At 34.8% G+C, this 23961-nt stretch overlaps 1 protein-coding gene across 3 annotated transcripts in view; it reads right to left on the minus strand.

The window, feature by feature from the left end:
* lmna (lamin A) overlaps positions 1-23961 on the minus strand; it is a 47054-nt gene that overhangs the window by 10866 nt on the left and 12227 nt on the right. For all 3 annotated transcript variants that reach the window (XM_087285062.1, XM_087285061.1, NM_152971.1), the window contains 4 exon segments: positions 5512-5668; positions 4065-4190; positions 3772-3942; positions 2060-2185 (listed from right to left, as the gene is read on the minus strand). In XM_087285062.1, the coding sequence (XP_087141188.1) occupies positions 2060-2185; positions 3772-3942; positions 4065-4190; positions 5512-5668 (580 nt within the window).

Below are 23961 nucleotides of genomic sequence, written 5' to 3' on the forward strand. Positions count from 1 at the left end.
AAGGTTTTAAGCATTTGACGTTTAACCAAATAAATAAATAAATAATAAACTAACATGATTTGAAAAGGTTGAATTATTATTTTTAAATGTATCATAATAATGGCCCATTGGAAAGGAATGGGAAACTAATTTTATCTTGCAAATATGTTTGTTATTGTGTCCAAAAAAAGAGAGAAACAAACTTCAAATTTCAATATTACAAATATTAATCCTCAGATATTTATACAATGTGCGTAATTACATTTGCTTTGCAAATGAAAGGTCCTAAGATTTATATTGACAGTCTGTAGAGATACTGACATGCTCAAAAAAAAAATTCTAAATGGGTCTCCTGTTTCAGAAAAAACCCTAGTACTGCCATTTATTGCAAACCTAATTTTTTCCCACATGGATGAAGCTCATTGCACCTCAAAACCAGTTGTCAAAACTCAGGGGGGAATCTTTGTTTCCATAATAAAGGAATACACCATCTTGCTAACAGTGTCAAAAATGCAAAGACATTTGCAGTACAACTCGATAATCCCGCTATATATTTAAAGAAAGTCCATAAAGTGCAATAAAAGGACACGGATAGATGTGCAACCGTCACAAAAGAGAAACAAGGCTTAGATATTTTTATAGTATTTAAATAAAGCATATTTTGGGAAATGGGAAATTTGGGAAATTAAAATTAAAAATAGAATTTTTGTGCATTTTTCATAATAAACGTTAAACTTAAATTATACTTTTTAAATTCAATTATTTAACTTTCTGCCAAATTTACCATTTACAGTTTAAATTGGTCATTTCTTATTTGCTTTAATCTAAAAAGTACTTAGCAGGTCATAATTAGATTATAACCACTGCATAAACAGTTTACTGGCACAAGTTCTAAATCATAAAATAAAAATTACACAATAGAACCAAAACTTAGTGCATTCACTTAAAAATGTCATTTGCTGAAGAAATATAATTGATATTTTACAATGATAACTACATTAGTAGTACATATTTCAATAATTAGAAGGAGAAGAGAGAGATAACTATAGGAGTATGCACTGTAAACAAAATAAATGTAAATAAAAATATGCTTTTATTCTAGTTGAAAAATAAAACAAATAGAACTTTCACCTAAAGAAAAAATCAGATACACTGTGAAAGTTTCTTTGCTCTGTTAAACATCATTTGGGAAATATTTTAAAAAGAAAAAAAATCAAAGGGGGGCTAATAATTCTTTATTTAATTGTACATAAGCAAATAGAAATAAAAAATGTAAATAAATAAATGCTAAATGCTAAACTAAAATCCCATCTATGTCAATATCCAAATACATTCTGTTTATTCAAAGCATGTGCTGCAGTTTTGTCATGCATCTTTCTACCTTTTTAAATGCTTTAAATAAATTAGAGCAGGATTTATTTTGATAGGCTGTCAATTTTTTTTTTTTAAACATTATTTATTATTCTATTCTATTCTAATACCATTACAATTGTGGATTCTTTGTTATTTTTACAACTACTCAGTTTATTGTTATAGTCTTCATTGTCGGTGTGACCGTAGCCAGAACATAAACATTCAGCTCGCCCCTCAGAAAAGGAAGCACTTACAGAGAACTACAAAAACTGAAAATTCTATCACCCTTATTTTCTTTCTTTTGTTGAATGCAAAAGAAGTTAATTTGAAGAATGCTTGAAACCTTTAACCACTGACTTTCATAGTACTTGTTTTTTTCTTCAGTGGAATTCAATGGTTACAGGTTTTCAGGTTTCTTCAAATCTTATCTTCTTTAATGTTCCACAGATTAAAGAAACTCATAACAATTTGGAACCACTTGAGGGTGAGTAAATAGTGAGTACATTATAAATTTTGGGTGAACTATCCGTTAAAATTTAAAGTCATCATTTTATTACATTATTTCTGAGGGTGGATAAATTTCACTTAAAAAAAAGAAAATTTGCATAAAGCTCTTTCACAATAATCTGTTGTAAGACTATCTATTGCTCACATGTACAGGTATGAGGAAGTTTTAAACATCTCTGCTTTGCCAGCACAGGGATTAATTATAAAAATATATGTGTACCTGTTTCTGCAGCTGACTGAGCTGTGAACTCACACCCTCCATCCTAACACGTGTTTGCTGCAGTTCCTCATGGGCGGCTCCAACCAGATGACTGTTCCTTTCAGCGGAAGAGCGAGCATTTTCCAGCTACACACACACAAACACACACAACACAGGATGACATTTAACTGACAGATATGCTATATGTCTTTACACAGAACAATATTCAACAAATATGACTGGCAATGTATCAGTCAGCAAATATGTAAACAGGGCGGGCCAGTTTATCAGTTTAACAGCATGCCCCGGGCAGATCCTGAGAGAGTTTTGTAAATCCACCACATTTGGTGGTTCTCTCTCAGGATGTTTACACCAGCGCATATTGTTGTAAATCGCACACATTTTGATATGGATACTTTTTCACCCTCAAACAAGAAGACATGGAAATTCTGCAGACCCTACTTAAGTTTGCAAAATTGAAGTAAATGGTCCAAAACATAGATTTCTGAAAAAAAACAAAACAAAACAAGGCTGTCGCCCATATTTGCTCCCTGATGGATTCTTCTGGATCATTTTCTTTTGCTGATTCACTGAGTTTTGTTTCATTTGTGTAACTGTGCCATCAAACCAAGGTATGAGAAAATACTTTCTAATACTAATTTTCTTTATCTTAAAATGCCACAATTGGAATGAATTAGCCATTTTGGAATGAAAATACCAAAGTCTGTAAAATAAACTATTAAAAGTGCTGATGATAAGCAATAAAATCCAATGGACAGCCGATCGCTTTCACTAAAAAATGGCGGAATCCGGGGCTGTTGCTGTGCGCTGCTGTTTCAATGGAACGTTCTATTGAGTGTCGCCTCTTGGTCATTTTAAGCTCTTTGGAGCAGTTGATGGTAGTATTGGTAACCTAGCAACCAAAAGTAAAACAAGGCAAGCCAGGGCCAGACAGAATCTGCAGAAATATTTAGTGATTTCTATATTTCTGATTTCCGAATTTTGTAAATGAATGTGCAGATTTTTGCTGAATGATATTGAGAGTATAGTAACTTAAACAACTTAACACATAAAATAAAAAATGAATAACTTTTTAACTTTCATTTAAGGTTTGCAATGTAAATCCAATTAGAAACGTTTGGTAAAGAAAACAAATCTCATGCAGGGGAGCCGCTGGCATCCACGGGCCCTCTAACAAGTGATAGTGGATGAAAGTGAAGAGCGGGGGCGGGGTGATTGTGGATAAAACTGAAGAGAGCGGGGGAGATGTGGTGATGATCGTGGATGAAACTGAAGAGCGTTTTTTCCTAAAAGTCCAAAACCACCATAACAATATTTTTTTGCAAATTAAAAAGATTTTTTTTCAAAATTTTGTTTCTCATATTTCAAAATGTGGAATAACACATGATAGAAACCCATGCAAATGTTTTGATCCAGTTCAAATATTAGTGAAATGCTACTATAAACTTTATAAGGAATTCCATTATAATAAAAGTTTAAAAGTTATTTTTCTTTTTTCTCAATGCAATTACACACAAGTTGAACGCCTATGTAATTTGTTTTTTATTTAATAATTGCACATAGCCTACAATTTTGTACTAGCTCACTACTAAAAAGCATTTTCTGTTATGTAGTGTGCATAAAGATGTTTTCTGAAACTTAGTAGAAATTCTGCTTTGGTAAAGAATCATTTCAAATGCACTAGTGTAAACGTGGCCTCAGTGCTCAGTTACCTTGGAGTTGTAGGTCTTCTCGATTTCTTCCTTGTAGATGCGAAGCTGCTCTTCATGTTGGTTGCGGAGGTCAGTTAAAGCGTCGGCCAGTTTACTCTCATAATCCTGCTGGCGGCCGCTGTCAATCTCCACCACACGTGACTCATATCTGCGCTTAGACTCACGGAGCTCCTGTTGAAAAAAGGTTACAGTAGCGAGATCAGATTTAGCATGTCTTTAAACCAGTAAGTGATGTTAAATATGTTAGCAGTTAGTCTAGTTATTTGCACAGAAGAGCTGTGTGTTTGTGAGACCTCAGAGTAGATGTTCTTCTGGAACTCCAGCTCCTCTTTCAGTGTCTGGATTCGGTTTTCGGCATCCACACGTCGCAGCATTTCATCCTGCAGCTGCTTCTTTGCATCGTTTAGACTGCCCTCCAACTGTAACACACATACCCTCGCATTGTAACTCACATTTTTCTTTGAAAAAAAAAAACTAATTAACAACATCATGTTTGCCTTTTTTTCTCAGTAAATAAATTTATTAGGCCTCCTGTGAAATTTTTATTCCTTATCAAATATTTTCTAAGTCATGTTTAACAGAGCAAGGGCTTTTTCCACAGTATCTCTCATTATATTTTACTGCTGGGGAAAGTCTTTTTTTTTTTTTTTTCAACTAGAATAAAAATAATAATAATAAAAAAGTAAAAACTGCTAATATTATTAAGCTGATATTAATACTATTAATTAAGATTATTAAGTTACTATTATAAGCCCCCTGAAAAATGTATTTATGATAGGTCACAGGACAAACCACTTATCCATTGACTTGCCTAGTTAAGCAAATTAACCTAATTAAGCCTTTACATTGCAATTTAAGCTGGCAAACTAACTAGTAAAATATTATGCACTGTCATGGTGGCAAATACAAAGCTATTGTGTTTAAACTATTGTTTAAATTGTATTGAAAAAAAAATTCTCTATTAAGCACTATTAGGAAAAATATTTTAAATGGAATTTAAATGTTATAGGAGAGCTAATTATTTTGTTTTTAACTGTAAAACCTTAACCATAATCCTTTGACAACCATCTAATCTTGTGGATATTCCTGAGTTCAAGCGCATCCCTGTCCAACGAAATATCTAAAATAACAAGTTATTCTAATCTAATAAAATAAACAGTGTAATGGTGCATGTTTAGTGTCATTTTTTGTTGCCATTTATTTTGATTATGTAAATATAACCAAATTCAAATGGGTTAGATCTGATCGAAATTTGGATTTAGATGTAACTTTGAAAACCGTATAAAGTTTAAAGAACTGATATATATTTATTTAAATAAACACTTTAATTGTGTCCCCAGTAGAATTATAACTAAATCTTAAGTACATCAACTTATTTTACGAACAATAACCCTCCTAAAATCAAATGTTGCAACTTACAGTACGTCTATAGTCAACAGAGTCTCAAAAGGAGGCCCTTTTTTGTCATTTTGATGTTATCTTGTTTATATTAATAATGTACTGGTGGAATTAGGGCTTAGTCATGTTCTCTTAGACAAGCAATTAGTTATTTAGGTGCTTGAATGTGTGCATATTACATAGCTGACCTCACTGAAGCAACACAGTCTAAAAGTGCCTGCTCAAGCTTCTAATAATGGCATGAACTGTTCCTTGTGGTTTAAACCTGTTGCTCACAAACATGTTTAACTACAGCACCAGACCACCCAAACCCTTAATTATCCAGCCTTCAGGAGTCGTCACCTTAGCCAGCTGGGCTTTCAAATCTCTGACTTCCACCTCCAGTGTTCTCTTCTCCCCCAGAGCTGTGGAGAGAGACGCGTCCTTGGAGTTCAGTAGAGACTCCAGATCCTTCAGCCTGGCCAGAGCAGATTCCAGATCTGATTCTTTCTTACCGTTCCTGCAGTTGCGAAAATACAGAAACATCATTAAAGTGTTGTTTCATGTAGACAGAACACAATGATCTCAATTACAGTCTGTAAAGTGGCATTATTATATTTGTTCATTCATGATGTGATGAGTAGAAAGTCTCTTAATATTTTAGACATTTGAAAGCAACTAGCATTTTTTAGCTATAAGAACTGATCTAAGACTTTAAAACATGAATCTGTTTAACATCCAAAATATTGAATCATAACATTTGCCAAGTAGCATGGCTGGAACAATCAGTTCAGTGGAAATGAACACTGCCTGTGATTTTTTTCCGAAAAAAAGCCAAGGACCTTTTAAAATCTGTAAACAATAACTTTAAAAAGCTCTCTTTGAAACGGAGCAGGATTTGGGCCTCCAGCAGTGAATTTAAACCATATGTGAGAGAATGCAGGGTTTTTCTTTTCAAAATTGCATAAAGAAACCACACAAACCTTATGAAAACCCCATATAGTAAACACGTCATTAAATAGAAGGTAATTTTAGGACACAATTAGGCTCACTAGTAGGCTGACTCTAAAATAAGTATAAAATACATCAAGAGTCCTATCTGTTTTCTTTCCAAACGAGTGCTAAATTTGGAGTTCTTCTCTACAGATATCCTAGATCAGGTTTCACAATACCTGCTCAAATGAGTCATGCTGACAAACAGGGCTTGAAAGAATTAAAACTCAGCACCTGAGTTTTCTAAACTCAAACTACAGCTAGAGGGTGTTCAGAAATAAAAAAAGGATCAGGATAATGGGATGTTCAGACTTTTTTAAATCATCCATGTCAACCATCACAAAGTATTCTTCCAACAGAAGGCAATAAGCCTCCATTTAAAATGTTTTTTCTCTAAATAATAATTTCAATCGATTTTTCAAAAATGTTGATTCATCCAGTAATGAAACTAGTGACGTCTTTATGATCGAGTCATGCATTCAAACTTTGTTTTTTTATATATATATTTAAAAGCTTGATGACCTCTAGGACTTCTATGTCTAAGTGAGTTCTTTTCTTCTTTTGAAGCTATTTTGAAAAATGTTGCTAACCATTGTATTAGTATTGACCATAGTTTTTGTGTTTTTATATTATAGAAGACAATGGCTGCCTGCCTCTTTATCAACATTCTTCAAAATATCTTCTTTTGTTTTTAATAGAAGAGAAAAGTTGATAAAGACTTAAAAATCACCTTAGAAATGAGTAAATGGTAAACAATTTATCGTATTTGGATGAACAATCCCTTTAAATTAGTCAGATCTAACTGGTACTCAAACTTTGGTCAAACTCTCTAGCTAGCTACCACCCAACCTACTAAGTTACTAACTAAGTATTCTGTTCTGGTTGATTTTAATGGAGCATTCCGATGGGCCTCCTTCCTGAGAGACTTATTCAAACAACTTCCCATTTAAAACAACAACAGAGGTTTTGTTAGGTCACATTCTTTACTTTACAGTCACATACCTTCAACAGAAGCTTTGTGAGGCTGGTAACATAAATAACCATTAAAAGGATGGAGTGACAAAAGGATGGTAAATGGATGGTGAAAACTCAGTGCATCTCTAATATTAACACACTTTTAGATTCCCATTGTTGCACATTTCTGCTGTGTGTTTGGCTTTTAAATCAATAAAGTGTAAAAAAAAAAAAAAAGTCCAGAGCTTATTGTTATTGACATCAATTATATCGCGATTCGATATAATATCGTTTATCAGCACAGCCCTAATACCAAGTCAATGCAAATGCACAAACAGAAGAAACCTGCAATAATGTGCAAAATGTGAGTTTTCCACGAATGTTTTTTACTCCAGTAGAACATTTACTTGAGATGGAAAACATCCTGTGAGTAAACTAGGGCAGGTAGCGCAATGCTTGTGTTCTCTTTTGCGTTTGGTGTGGACCCAGTGTAAGAAAGCATTGTAGTTTTCAAACTTTACTAGTTAATGGATTGTTCATTGCATCACTGCTTTATGTAAAAATATATATTTTTAAAAATCTGATTTTTTTTTTGCAGAAGTCATAGACGTGTCAGGCAGAAGTCACTATTTTATGTACTATAAGAATAGTCTCACTGAAACTGGCAAAAAAACTGTTTTTCTGAAAATACATTTCAGCTGATTAATCTACACATATAAAAACAATCTTAGTTTCTCAGCAGGATATAGTGTTTATATGGAAAATTTTACCAAAAGCTCATTAAAGCTTTTAATGGACATAGAGATTGAAAAATGTGCTACTGTGGAGTCCAAAGGGGCTAGTGTGAAAAACTGGGACACAATGAAGGTGTGTAAACAGTGGGTGGGCATATTTGTGCTAAGGGTAAACACACATCCAGAAGCATAACCTCTTCTCTTTAGGACATTGGGTAATTAAAAACCAGCCCAATCCTGTCAACACCCTAAATATGGTGCTTTGTTCTACAATTATTCTGGTTACACAATATCAGACAGGTCTGTTTTTAAAAGCTATATTCTCAGCAGAGCAGGCCACATTTATAGGAAACATAAAAAGTTTAAGTGTCTCGTGCGGTCTAATGTTTATTATTCAATCTATTATCTTACATATATTTCTGTCACCGTATTTGTTTTGTTTTAGTTGTCAAGATCTCCAGGATCTGTCCTCAGGAAGATGAATCAACCAAAGGCTTTTTAAAGCACACAATAGAAAAACGTGTTAAAAGTCACCTTGGTGCCAGGGCACAATGTACTTATTGACTGGACCAAACAGGTCAAAGTTTACACTGAAAACGGTCAACTTTGGGAAAATTCAGTATTGTGCAATGGACAAACACTGCAAAACTACAGAACTTGGAAAACTTGAGACCGTATTAAACAAACCAGCTCATTTAAAACATCAGTTCTAGTAAAGTTTCATTAAAAGTGTAGAATTGCGTTTAAGGAAGAGAGGAAAAGGGTTTGGCTTGGCAACTTGGAACCAGTGGAAACATTTTAGGCACAATAAGAGCCAAATGTGAGCAAGAGAGAGAGGAGGAGAGGAATGTACCAATTCGGCCTCCAGCACTTTAATGAATCACAGCTATCTTTGTCCTCCTTTGTGACGAAAAAGAAACCCACGAATGTAACCCTCCAAATGTTTGCTATATTGTTACTATGGCAATGTGGCACAGAGACATGGTTTATGTGGCTATTTCTGAGAAAATACTGACCACGAACAGGGCTTCCCCAACGCACGCACACGCACACGCACACGCACACGCGCACACACACACACACACACACACACACACACACACACACACACACACACACACACACACACACACACACACACACACAAAAATACCCACCGAATTAAAAAAAAACCTGTCTGAAAGCTTAGTCAAAAGCAGATATACACTTTACACAAAATATGCATTAATTAACAGTTATTATTAAATGCATTAATAAAAGTCCCACAAAACAAAACAAAACTGTGGACTTGCGTACACACACACACACACACACACACACACACACACACACACACACACACACACACAACCTCAGGGCAAAGAAGTGAGTAAATCACCTGACTACAAGTTTGGTGTTTGAGTGCATTCACTGGATCACTCTGATAATTGCAGTCTCTTTTTAACCATATATTTACCACAAAACCCGCAGCTTGGCATACTCAAGAGTAGAAGCATGTAATAGACAGCCGTCACCTACAACAGCTGGAGATTTCGAGAAGAAAAATGATTGTAGGCGTTCCATCAAAGCACTTGTAAAACCATAAAAAGCACATAGTAAAACCACACTTTCTGACACACTTCATCAATAAGATAAAAGACTTCTGAACTTATGTTCTAGCTCAAACTAAAATATTTACCCTAATCTGTATTTGACAAGTTTCAATATCGATCTTTTAAGAACATCTAATGTTTATGTATGCAAACACGTAGTAGTTTTAGCTGAGAGTTTTATGACTATTTTATGATTTTTTACCTGGACAAGGTTTAGGTGTTTATGACATCAATAAATATGTTGTGGAATCCATTGAAAGTGCAAATATTTAAACTCTCGCTGTTATGATATTTTTAATATTACAAAATATGTTTTTATACATAAATAAAAACTGAAATGACAGAAATAAATAAACTAAAATGACAGAATCACCTATATTCTCAATGTCTGAAACATTAAATTCAGTGATAGTACAGTGTCTAAAAGTCAAACTAGATGTTGTTAGCAAGCAATAAATGAAAACCATAGATTAATATTAGCAAATACACTTTATTAGGTACACCTGTCCAACAGCTTGTTAGCGCAAATTTCTAATCAGCCAATAACATAGCAGCAACTTAAGCATGTAGACATGGTCATGATGATCAGGGCATCAGAATGGGGAAAAAAAGGTGATTTAAATGACTTTGAACATGGCATGGTTGTTGGTGCCAAATAGGCTGGTCTGTATATTTTAGAAACTGCTGATCTACTGGGATTTTCACGCACAACCATCTTTAGGGTTTGCAGAGAATGAGGGAGATTTGCATCATGGATGTGCAGATGACAAATCTGCAGCAACTGCAGGATGCTATCATGTCAATATGGGCGAAAATCTCTAGGGAATATTTCCAGTACCTTGTTGAATCTATGCCACAAAGGATTAAGGCAGTTCTGAAGGTAAAAGTTGTCCAACCTATTAATAGTAAGGTGTACCTAATGAAGTGGCCAATAAGTGTATGTTGCAAACCTACATTTGTTTGTGTAGGATGTAATGCTAACATTAATACCAACTCATTTAGAATTATTTATTTTATCTTGAGAGAGGATAACTCTATTAATCACAAATTATTCTTTGAAACTGCACACCACTAATCACAAACAGCTACTGTATATTACACACTGCGTGAAAGGTAATATTAAAACTAAAATAGCAGCAGTTTAAATACATTTAATTTACTTTAATTGCAATTCAGATCAGCTCAATAAAGAAAAAGTATTCTGTCTACATCAAAAAAGTCATCAATAAACTTTACTACATCGAAATATGTAGTATAATATAAACAAATCAGTGTAATTCAATTTCTTTTTTCTACCTCTTTATTCTTCCTGCAGCTCAATAATACACCAATTCACTGCTTTTGACGTAAATGTGACTTCTACTTTCCACTTCAGGGGTGGAGCAGACATGCGAGTCAATCTGAAAAAAAAGCAATGCTTCAAACAGGGGTTCCCCCTTTCCCACTGTACTATGAATAAACATTTCCTTTAGAATTGTCGAGGCGATTCTGACTCACTCTCGCCGGCTGCAGGGCTTCTGTGAGTCTCTATGGAGACTAAATCAAACATACAACGTATGGTCAGGAGGAAAAAGATGGTGATTGAGTCGTAAAATATGATTTTCTTTTAAACACAGACTAAAAATAGCTTGAAATAGACCAATGCGGAACAAGAACTGGCCCACTGGAATGGTCTGGAATTTAGGAATAACGTCAAAAGGAAAAATCTTTACGAACAGTCTTAGACCAGATGGGAAAGACTTGAATTAACACACATTATTTTTTTTTTAAACTGAGAGGGCAAAATTATTTTCTGTAGTCACGTTTTGCTCAAACACTACCTGATGTTTGATATTTATACGAGTAACTGTTAAAGGATCTTCTGTATCAAAAGGTTAAGCAATTTCAAAATCTAATCATATTAAAAAATCTAAGAATAAACATGTTGATGCAGATACACCCTCAGACAATGATTATGGCTTGTCTGGGCAATATTTAATGCTTTTGGAAATCCACAAAACTGTGTATCCATATTCCATAAACATTAAAGTAATGAGAAAATATAGACAACATGACCACATTTTAACATTAATTTTAGCAACCATTATTACAAACGAAAATACAATCAGTATTTTGAAACGTTTTTTAAAAAAGATAAATTTTGTGATTTTTTCTGCATTTTTTTGTGATTTGCATTATTTTTTTTACACATCTTTGCTCAATGCTTTATTTTTTATTCGCAAAACTTTTTAATGCTGCAAACATATATGGCCCTGGATTGACTCCATACATGCAAGCAACCCCATGGGGCCCACAAAAGAAACCCCAGGTGAGAATGGAAATTGGGAACCACTGACATAAATAATAAGGTGGCCTCAATATGGGAAACACATATGGCTTCAAAGTTTTAAGTAAAAAATACTAATCTTTCTGATTCTAGTGTCCCCATCATGTAGTGGGGAATTATTTTTGTAGCTACATTTACACGACCTGCATCCAAACTCACATACTAGTCAAGTAGGTGAAGTACTTGAAATTAAATTTGTTACAACTGTTAGAAAAGTATGCTCGACCCAGTATAAATAATTAGTATAAATGGAATTTTGACAGGGTGGCACGGTGGATTAGTGGTTGCCTCACAGCAAGTAGGTCACTGGTTCAAGTCGTAGCTGCACTAGTTGGCATTTCAGTAGGGAGTTTGCATGTTCTTCCAGCGTTCGTGTGGGTTTCTTTGGGGATCACCGGTTTCCCCCACAGTCCAAAAATATGCGCTATAGCTGAATTGGGTAGACAAAATTGTCTGTACTGTACAAGTGTGTGTGTGAATGAGAGAGTGTATGGGTGATTCCCAGTACTGGGCTGCGGCTGGAAGGGCATTCACTGCATAAAAACATGTGCCAGAATAGTTGGTGGTTCATTCTGCTATGTCTACCCCTGATAAATATGGGATTAAGTTAAAAGAGAATGAATGAATGAATGAATAAATGAATGAATGAATGAATGAATGAATGAATGAATGAATAGTGACATACACATACCATTTATCATTATCACATGACCTATACTGGTGTCAGTTGCATTGCTTCCCTCCTATTCACAAGTCCTCCTACGTGGACTCATGGAATATCAAAACGTCCATTGGACGTGCACATCAGAACCTAACTGTTTGTTAGCCAGATACTTTAGGCCTACTGTTTTCTTTCGTTCTCCCTATAATTACACAATCATACATAATTAATGACTTGGCAAAACTTAACCATAATTGTCACTGTAACATAAATTATGCAAATTTTACTTAATTCCAAACATGAAATTCACTCAAACAAAACTGGCAAAACTTCACAAAAAAATAGTGATCTTAGTTTTTCTTTCTACTACAAAACGTCAAGTTTAATGTCAATAAAATATCTTAATTGACATTTCTCTATAATAACTGCAATATTTAACAGTAATATCTGAGTAAAACTTACTACTACTGTACATTCTTTTTGTGCCAGTGTGGTAAGGGCGTGGTCCGACAATCAGGCCAGATCCTGTAACCGTGACTGAAGCTGAGAGCTGAACACAAAGACAACACTATTCCCTCTCTCTGATTCATTAGCACATGAACAGATGCAAAAAAGCAACCCTCTCCGAGTGGAACAGTGTTACATAAATGATCTTTAATGTCCATCCAAACAGAAACCGCCTTGTGTGGGGATTCCTCTGGCAATAAGTGAAGACACAATGACAGAAGGCTAAGATGTAGCACAGGCCTCCTATCTCCTTCATTGTATGGACAAAAATGAGGCATAATCTTCAACAATGAACAGTGTTACTAGTGTAATGTGTATAAAAGTCGTGGTCAATAATTGTTGGAACCTTTAGTAAGTATAATCAATGAAAGCTGTAAAAATAAATCTGCTTTCCATTCTTTTTATCTTTCATTCAAACACACTCACAAAAGCCCAACATTTCATTGAAATAAGACAACAGAAAATGGAGGAAGGGGTGAGGGCAAGATGGGGTTCTCTTTGAAATGGTCGACTCCAATATAGTGGATAAAATTATGTGACACAATGGCTGACATGCATTTTAGCATAAACATAAAAAGGATCCAGCCATGGCTCCTCTCTGTTTGCTGATGTTTTGATGATGAATATAAAAAAACCAAGAACAAATTCACATTATTCCTCCATCACAATGAGTAAAAGCAAAAGATATAGCTCTGATGTGCAGCAATTTCTGAGCTTCACGAAAAAAAAAAATTAAATAATAACTAAATATATAATATAATAATAATAATAATAATAATAATAATAATAATAATAATAATAATAATAATAATAATAAACAAACAAACAAAACATAAACAAACAAAACATAAACAAATAAATAAATAAATTACTCATAAAAATTCCCATTTCCACCTTTGGGCCAATAATAAAGACGTTCCAATGAAAATGTGCCAGAAAGACGGCATGGTTCTGCAGGACCAGATTTATTTTCTAGAATTCTGTATAGATAAACAGTCTCTTTCCAGGTGTTACAGTATATGAGACTTTCAGAGCTAGCAATCTGGTCAATTGAAGGTTTCAAAAGAATTATTTTCAAGTACTGAATAAGAAAGCACCAACAATTTTAACCAATTTTAATTGAATAAAACTTTGGTATTCTGTAGTAGCATTTACTCTCAGTTTTAACCATTTATAAAAGGAAAGCTTAGATGATTGTGAATTTTTCTTACTGAAAGTTAAAAGCATAAACCACATGCATTCATTTTTACTGCTTTCATTGCTCATAATTACAAGGGTGCCATTAGGTTTGACCATGAATGCAAGTTTATTGTTTCGTACTCAGGGTAGACGGATGGACATTCTGCCAGCGTGGCAGCTCTGCGTTTGGGAGTAGATGATGACTCAGTCTCTCCTTTACGCCTGTGGCCCGTCCACGCCATCAGAACAGCACCAATTACAGTAACCCTCTCTCCTCCCGCTCTTTACACAAGCCCAGTCTAATGCAATCTACATCACAGGGTCTCCAGCTTTACAGCATAAACAGTTTTCCACTGAATTTTCCATGGAATAAACATAACAAGATTCCACTGTCATCTCCGCTTCTCCAAATATAATGTTCGCCTTGCAGCTGCCTTTGGTTAAGAATGGGATGGAGATGGTGTGCGTGTATGTGTGTGCAGTTGTACTCTGCCAGTGTTCCCCATTATGAGTGGTTTGGCAAAAGGCAAACATCAGCCCAGGCTATGAGTCACATGGCATTGCTGTGTGACAATTCCTTCTCTTTCACAACCACATCGATTTATTGAACAGTTTTCTGCAGAAAATACTATTGGGAAAGTTAACGTGCAAAAACAGCAAGGCCGTTTTTGTAATACTGCAGTATGCATGTAGTATAATGCATCATTTGTCAAGTTTGGATTTGATAAAACTGCACTTAGTACTGGATGCATTATGATAAACTACTAAACTAAAATAAACTTATTATGGTGGCTTAAGAAAACCAACACTGTTATACTACATAAACATATTCTTCTTCTTAGATTATTGTAAGAACACATCCACATCCAAGAACATTGTAAGAACAACTCCTCCTTGACCGTTTATACTACAACCACCAAAATAACTCTAAACTATACTGAATTAAGCTGCTATATCTTTTCCAAAAACAGTCCCAGAAAATCTGGAAAAGTCCCATTTACTTAACATTGGACCAAATTTTGTGAGCTCATAACTGCGCCAGACTGTCATACAGACCTAAGGTTAGGCTCATTTAACTCAGACTAACAATCAGCCAATCACTGATGACCTTTCAACTTACTAGCCACACCCTAGCAACCACTTATGGCACCCTAGCAACTGTCCCTTATACTTCAATTGTAAAAAATTGCCATCGACTTTACAGTGGACATACTGAAAATATACTTATCCATACTAGAAACATACTAACATACTAGCAACATGCTGATTAATACTAGATTGATATTAAAGCCTAGCAACACCTTAGCAACCACTCAGAAAACCTAAGCAACTGCCTAGCAACATCTAAGCAACCAAATAGAACACCATAGCAAGCGCCTACCAATGCCTTAGCAACCACCAAGGGTAGAACTCCCTAGCAACCACTCAGAACACCTTAGCAATCACCTAGCAATGCCTTAGCAGCAACCTAGAACACTCTAGAATCTGCCTAGCAACCACTCAGAACACCTTAGCAACGCTTTAGCAACCACCTAGCAACCATTCAGAACACCTTAGCAACCACATAGCAACACCTTAGCAACCATTCAAAACTCTAACAACCACTTTGTAACACCTTGGAAACCACTGAGAATACCCTAGTAACTACCTAACAACGCCTTAGGAACCGCCTAGAACACTTTACCAATCACCTAGTAACCACTCAGAACACCTTAACAACTGCCAAGGAACATCTAAGTAACCACTTAAAACACTCTTGCAAGCGCCTAGCAACACCTTAGCAACCACTTAGAACTCCCTAACAAACACCTAGCAACCACTCAGAACACCTTAGCAACTGCCTAGCAACATCTAAGTAACCACCTAAAACACCCTAGCAAGTGCCTAGCAAAGCCTTAGCAACCATCTAGAACTCCCTAGCAACCACCTAGCAACCACTTAGCAACCATTCAACACTCAAACCGCTTTGCAACACCTTAAAAACCACTCAAAACACCCTAGTAACTACCTAGCAACCACTCAGAACACTCTTGCAACACCTTAGCAACAACCTAGAACACTTTAGCAATGCCTTTGCAACTGCCTAGCATCACCTTAGCAACCACCTAGTACACCCTAGCAGCACCTTATCAACTACGCAGACACCTAGAACACCCTAGCAATGTTTTAGCAACCACTCAGAATACCCTAGCAACTGCCTAGCAGTAGCAACACCTTAGCAACCACTCAGAACACCCTAGCAATGCCTTAGCATCCCCTCAGAAAACCATAGCAACCACCTAGCAACACCTTAGCAAGCATACAAAACACTCTAGCAACCCCCTAACAAGAGACATGGCAAACCATAGTAGAACCATGCTAACATAGCATGTACTTATCTGTCTATGCTGACTGTTTTGAATTTCTTAAAAACAAATTCAATGATTTAAACTTTTAAACTTCTTCAAACTTTCAGACGCGGCTTTCTCAAGCCACTTTTAAGTTTGTCTACGAACTTTACGTATCTTGTTTAATATTATTGGACTGTAAATGTTTTGTAAAAAGGAAAAGAATCGAGTTTTTCTCATGTCTGATGCCTAATTCTACAATTAGATGAATGAATAACACATATAAGGCTTTGTTCAGACACTTTCATTAGTCTAAATTTATTTTTAAGTAACACGTCTGTGTCTTGCAGGAACTGCAGAACTACACTTGCTTTAAATGGACACATCACGGCACATGAGAATCCTCAACACTCAACATCATTTGCTAATGAAAACCATGTTTGATCTTTAGTTTAGAGTCTGTATATGGTGATTACATAACTGACCAATGAGTCAGTCTGCCCAAATCCTTTCCAGATCCAACCACAACCAAATAAAGCACCTCTGCATGAGAGTCGATAAAGAAATGCAAGACTGTGTGTGCGTATATTATATCTGACATTTTAAGAACAAAAGGATTGTAATACTGAGCTTAAAAAATGGCATCAGAATTGGGTGTGAGTCTAACCAAATATGTGTGCATGTCAAGGCCAGTATGATTTTTATGAGCCCATTATTTTATGATGTATAATAACTGATTGAAAGCATTTAAAAACACACAAATGCTCACACTGGAGAAAATCTTTAGTTGCTTAAACTAATTAAATCAAATTAAAACGCTTTAATGCTCCTCAAAAAAACAAACAAAAAAAAAACAATCAAGACGCTGTTTTTTTACCAATCATGCATTTGAAAGGATGAGAGGTTTAAATCTGCAGTGACAAGACTGAACACATGCTTGTCAGTTTCTAAGAAAACAATAGCTTAAATAAATAAAACATCTTGAATTACTCATCACAGTTGGGTTATTCATTACTTTTAAAGACAACAAACAAGAGAAAAATTCCACCCAAAATCTGCAAGTGAAGTGTTTCGCTGAAAAAATGCCTGATTTCAATACTAAAGCAAAATAGTAAAAATGCTGGTAAACAGTAAGTTTCCTTCATACATACTGTACAGTTGAAGTCAGAATTATTAGGCCGCCTGTTTTTTTTCCTCCTGATTTCTGTTTAAGGAAGAGAAGATTTTTTTAACACATTTCTAAACATAATAGTTTTAATAACTCATCTCTAATAATTTTTTTTATCTTTCCCATGATGACAGTCAATAATATTTTACTAGATGTTTTTCAAGACGCTTCTATACAGCTTAAAGTCGCATTAAAAGGCTTAACTAGGTTAACAGGCAGGTTAGGGTAACTAATTAGGCAAGTTATTGTATTTTTTCTGTAGACTATCGAAAAAAATATATAGCTTAAAGGGGCTAATAATTTTGTCCTTAAAATAGGCTTTTAAAAAATTTAAAACTGCTTTTATTCCAGCTAAAATAAAACAAATAAGACTTTTTCCAGAAGAAAAAAATATTATCAGCCATACTGTGAAAATTTCCTTGCCCTGTTTAACGTCATTTGGGTAATATTTTTAAAAAAAGAAAAAAAATCAGACGGGGGCTTATAATTTACTGCTTTACTTAAATCATGATTTTTAAGCGTATTAGAGTTTTATGTTTCATCTAATGCTGATAAATAATGTTTCTTGCAGTACTTTAACTTTGTGTGTTACCATGGTGGTGTTTATTTAAAAAAGAGGCAGAGCACCATCTATATATTAGAATGTTTCTCTGCATTGATTCACTTTCTCTGACTTTCTTCTTCACACATGCTAATGGTTGAGTTTGCGTCCAGGAAAGGAACAACAAAATGTTGTAATTTACCGTAAAATATAGAAATTTCTTTTACTTTCCTACTTTATTTTTACAGTAATGCAAAGCTGCCTTTTGTACTTACATTTTCTGGATTTGTGTGTGTGTGTGTGTGTGTGTGTGTGTGTGTGTGTGTGTGTGTGTGTGTGTGTGTGTGTGTGTGTGTGTGTGTGTGTGTGTGTGTGTGTGTGTGTGTGTGTTTGTGTGTATTAAACAAACAAGCAAACAAAAAAAAAAAACAGGACAGAGATCTGGATCTGGACTGAGCATCATTTCTTATAAATAAATGTAATTATAAACAATGGAAAGAAGATGAGCTGTGCTAATTATCACAGCAACAGGACGATGCTTGTTGTGGCACACTGGAAGCAATGCCACAATACTAGACCACTTCAAGCTAACTTAACAAAGCTGCTTACAAAAGCACATGCTTCAAAATACCAGCTGATATTTAAAACATCTTGGCACACAGAGTTATCTTTTACTTACTGCTCATTTGCATGCACTTTTTGGAAAACAAACTTTTTACTGCACTATGCAATTACAAAGACACTGTTTTCTTTAGTGTTTCAATTGGAAATTAACAAACTGATTAAAAACTTTTGTCAAGATCTGCAACTTCCTTTATCAACTCAGATAGCAGAAGTTGTATTATAGAAAAATGCACTAATCTGCATCCAAATAAATTATCAAAATAAACAAAATTTTTTATGAATTATTAATTTTTATGAATACCTATAAATCATTAAGAAAATAAACTCAACCCTTTAAGCCCATGCGCCTTGGCGCAAAGCGGATTTTCCCGTCCGTAAATTAGCAAAAATGAGTTCTGACACACCCTGAAAGCGTTTGCGCCCTGCGTTTTGCGCTCTGCGCATGGACCGTCAAAATAGAGCCCATATTGTTCGAACAAAAGTGTTATAAAATCTTCGACACTGAATTCCTCTAATTGCAGTAACACGAGACCGTCAGGACAGTTGATCTTCAGTGAGGACATGAGGATCGCTGGGAAAGCTGAAATGTCCTGCGGCAGTGACCACAACATTAAAAAGAGAAAAGAACAGAGAAAAAAAAAGAGAGAAAATGAGCCCGCTCCGCTCAGAATAAAACACGTCTTCAGCAGAAAAGTAGAGTCTCCATTAAGAGGCATGCGGTGTGCAGAACATCAAGTTATTTCATCTGCTTCTGAGTCTTTTTCATTCTGTACATACAGGTGGACATACTGGAGAATTTAAATTAATAATTGACTTAAAAATGAAAATTCTATCATCATTTATTCACTCTCTACTTATCCAAAACCTCTTTGAGTTTCTATCTTCAGCTAAACACAAAAGAAGATATTTCGAAGAATGTTGAAAGCTGGTTACCATTTACGTGCATACTAGGGATGACAGTGATGACCATTTTCCAACATTCTTCAGAAAAATATCTTCTCATGTGCTTGACTTGAGGGCGAGTATATGGTGAGCTAATGTTCATTTTGGGGGTGGTGGAGTTTACTATTCCTTTAAAATGAACGCTGTAGTCGTAAAGCCTAGCAGAAAATAAAACCAAGGTCATCTCTGTCTGCAAGATCAAACTATCATCTCAAGAAATATACTTTTTGTTAATTATCCTTAAAAAAAAATCAATACACCTCACGGACAGAGGACTACGCTTGGACATTATCAACATGTGGTGGAAAGAGTACTGAAAAATCATACTCAAGTACAGGTACCATTAAACAAATATGTAGTGCACAGAGAATAAAAGTATCTGTTGCAAATATTACTCAGTGTATGAGTAAAAAAGTAGCCCTTTTAAAAGTAATGAGTGAGTATTACACTGTGAAAGGTTGATTAATTTACATGCAATTTGTGCATGTGTGTAAAAACGTAACATTCTGCAGTGCGTTTAATTATCGTTTAGTTCCATTTCAGTCATCAGTAGGCATTCGTTAACTTCTCATCAGTGACATGAAGTCTAAACACTCTCAGTCATCGTGTGTAACTATTTTGTGTCTTCAGTGTCTTGAGGTTGTTCTGTATGATGCAATTTTGCTATGAGTGGTGTGACTGGACGGTAATGACAGGACTGATTATTGTACTTTAGCCAATCACTACAGAGAGAAAAAAATAATGAAGTGACTGCAGGTTGAAGGAAAACAGTGGAGTAAAACTACACATTTTTAAAACTACAAAGTAAAGTAATTATACTCAATTGCAGTCATTTGAGTATTTGTAATTTGTTACTTGACACCACTGTATAGCTTTGATCTAAAAACTCAAAACAAGCACAATTGAGTTCATTTAAACTTTCTGATACTTTTAAACAGAATAGGAAATGTTATCTTGTTGTTTTGTGCTGTTCTTTTAATGGTCCATTTGAGTATTAGTAGACTCTCTGCCCAGTATTTGTTAATATTGCTCCTTCAACAAACATTTAACTTAATACTTTGAATACTCTAAAGAAACTTTGCAAGTGCACGTCAACTTACACTAACCCTAACCCCAACCTAACAGTCGATTTATAATCTAATGAGAATTGGTTGGCATGTAGATGCAATGTAACTTAAATTCAACAATGGACCATCAAAATAAAGTGACCTTGTTTTGTTGTTGTTGTGGTTACTGTGTTGTTGTGCTGCGTCAACTCTGGACAGCATTATCTGATCATTCATTATCTATAATGGATCAACATGCCATCCATCTCAGCTGATGCATTTAGCTCAAAAATGTAATATATAAACAATACAATTTGATCAATGTGAGGTACATAAAGACAGATGAATTGAGCTACTGTAAATAAACAGACTCATAGGCAATCTTAAGTAAATGTTAGATGTTTTGCATTCACCATATTTTTATTTTTATGCACAATATCACATGCAAAATTACACGCTTTACCAAACACTATTTGCTGATATGCACCACATGAGAGACACGTTATTTTAACACGTTAATGATTAAATGATTCAATTCAATTATCAATCGCTGGTTCTTTTCAGACATCCTTGCCTTTTATTTGCAGTAAAACATTTTCCTTTGGGTGAGAATACTTGGGTTCAGAGTGTCATTTGCACATCCTGTCATGCTGTTAACAATGTGAGCAGGCAAATAGTGGATAATTATGGGAAAAGATTAATTAACTAAAAGATTGTTTATTTAAATTATAATCAATAATGACAGTTTGTTGATGCATCCCTACACGTCTATATAACACACTATAAAATTCATAATGATATAACCACAAAAAGACTGTCTATTAGAATTGTGTGTGTGTGTGTGTGTGTGTGTGTGTGTGTAGGAAATTTGTTGGCAGCTTTCAGTATATGATAACTATTCACACTGCCCTATGTTTACTCTGATAATGGGAAAATATTTCCAATAAGTGTCTGAAAATACTTCTGCCTAAACTTGACAGACTAACAAAAAACAACAACCTAAAATAATGTCCTCTATATTAAAGAACAGTGGTATTCACATGATAACATAATAAATACTGAAGTATTGTTTAGTTAGTGTATTTATTAAATTGTTTAAATGAAACATATTTAACAAAATTATGATCTTTCAGCAGTCAGGTAAAACCCCGTAGTACAAAAACGGGCATGTTTGAGTTGTATTTGTCAGGGTGGAGTGTCTTTGTTGGATTTCCATAAGCAGACTAATAATACATGCAGTGTTGAAGCAGCAGGTAAGCTGAATACATACAGAGGTGTGAGGGAGGAGCAGGAGCTTATTTTACGTTTGAAAGTTGACAAGGTTTTTTTTCTTAGTTTTTTTTTTTTTTGCCCTTAAGCTAGGAACATTATTTAGTGAAATGCATACCACATAACTTGTTTAACTGATAATGTTTAATTACTTCTTTAGTGCTTTAATTAATTCATTGGTTACAATAACACACGTGTTTTCAAAAAGGAACTTTTAATAAGAATTATAATTACATCTTTAAACATAAATTAAATCTATATTTTGATTATTAGAATTTGCACTGTTCAATTTTTTTAAGATGAGTGAATCTTCACTTACTACACATTTAAATTCCAATGAGATTCAGAGTGAAAATTCAATTACAAATACAGTGGACATCAGAATAGAATTATTATTTATTGTGAAAATGTCCTTTGCTCTGTTAAACATCTTTTGGGAAATATTTAAAAAAGGGAACAAAAATCAAAAGGAGGGCTAATAATTATCACTTCAACTGCCTATGGGAGGAGCATGAAATTAATACTTCTTTTTCTCCCAACTTTGTCAGCAGACAATATATTTTCGTTTGCCCTTAAGCTAACAACACAACTAGAAATTATGCAAACCACAAAATGTGTTTAACTGATCAAACTAGAAATGAATTCTTCACTGCTTGAAATGCAAACATTCTCCCCATGGTTGGTTATTTTACACAACAAATACAATTACCTTTTTGTTTGCAATACTTATGTCAAAAGATGCTGTTAGGAGTACAGGAATGAAAAGAACAAATAAATGACAGGGTTCTCCTATGATGCAAGATTAATACAAATGAAATCCCTTTGTGAAAGTGTGAAGAACATGCTTGGAGACTAAGCTGCCAATAAATGACAAAACCAACATCTATATCCATAAAGCTATGGAAGAAAAAGTAAAAAGGAAGATTAAAAATATAATCTCATTCATCTCTGAGATAGAGCACATGGTTTAACGATTGGTAAATTTTTTACAGTTCAGAGATAATGATGCAGGATTAACACTGTTATCTTTACAAGGACAAACTTCCTCTTCCCAAGAAGCCAGAATAATGGACTGGTTAACAATAAGATGACTCATTTTTTTGATGAAACCTCCCATTTACTGCCCACACACAGGTCTAAATGTTTTTTTTTTTTTTTTTTTTTTGAATGAATGGAGTTTAGGACACACCTGGAATTGCAAACAAAGTCAGAAGACGTGCAAGTAGAAAGTTGGAGTTTGCATTTTGAATCAATTAGACTAGCACTGACTCATCTCAGAAATCCCATTTTGGACTGTAACCGAGTACGCTTTCATTGTGCTCCCTAAATGAACACAGAGGGGATTTGCAGCATTTTAAATGAAAGGTAAAAGATGATGTGAACTGAAAGATGCACTTCATCTGTTCATTTTCCAGCTGTAGTCTTTCCATATAGCAGTCAAACACTCCTACACTGCACCTGTCAGCACTGACACACTCACAGAATAATACAGTCTTCTTTCTGATATCAAAGACCACATACGCACAACTGTAGCCACAGCACATGTTGGCTGGTGGCATATGTGAACAAACACACACACAGTTGTACAGCCGTCTTTATGGGGCCATAAACGTAATGATTTTTAAACTGTACAGAGTGTATATTCTATACCCCTACTCCAACCCTATATATTAAATTTTCAAAATACTTCTCTGTGTGATTTAAGTTTTCCTCATAGTGACCAAAAATCGCCCCAACAAAAAAACAGCTCTTAAATAACAAAGTAATTTACTGGTATTGATAAACTTGTGAGGATATTTGGTCCCAACGATGTAAGAAATACACAGACACACAGCTTCTGTCAGCCAAAACTGGTGCATGACCTCGCATGACTCTCCATTCAAGAACTTGAATGACCCATAAAGCTTCCTAAAAAAATAACCGGAGTCAAAACACAAGAGTGATCACTTC

This window comes from Danio rerio, chromosome 16, assembly GCF_052040795.2.
Source record: "Danio rerio strain M-AB ecotype USA chromosome 16, GRCz13ab, whole genome shotgun sequence".
NCBI lineage: Eukaryota > Metazoa > Chordata > Actinopteri > Cypriniformes > Danionidae > Danio > Danio rerio.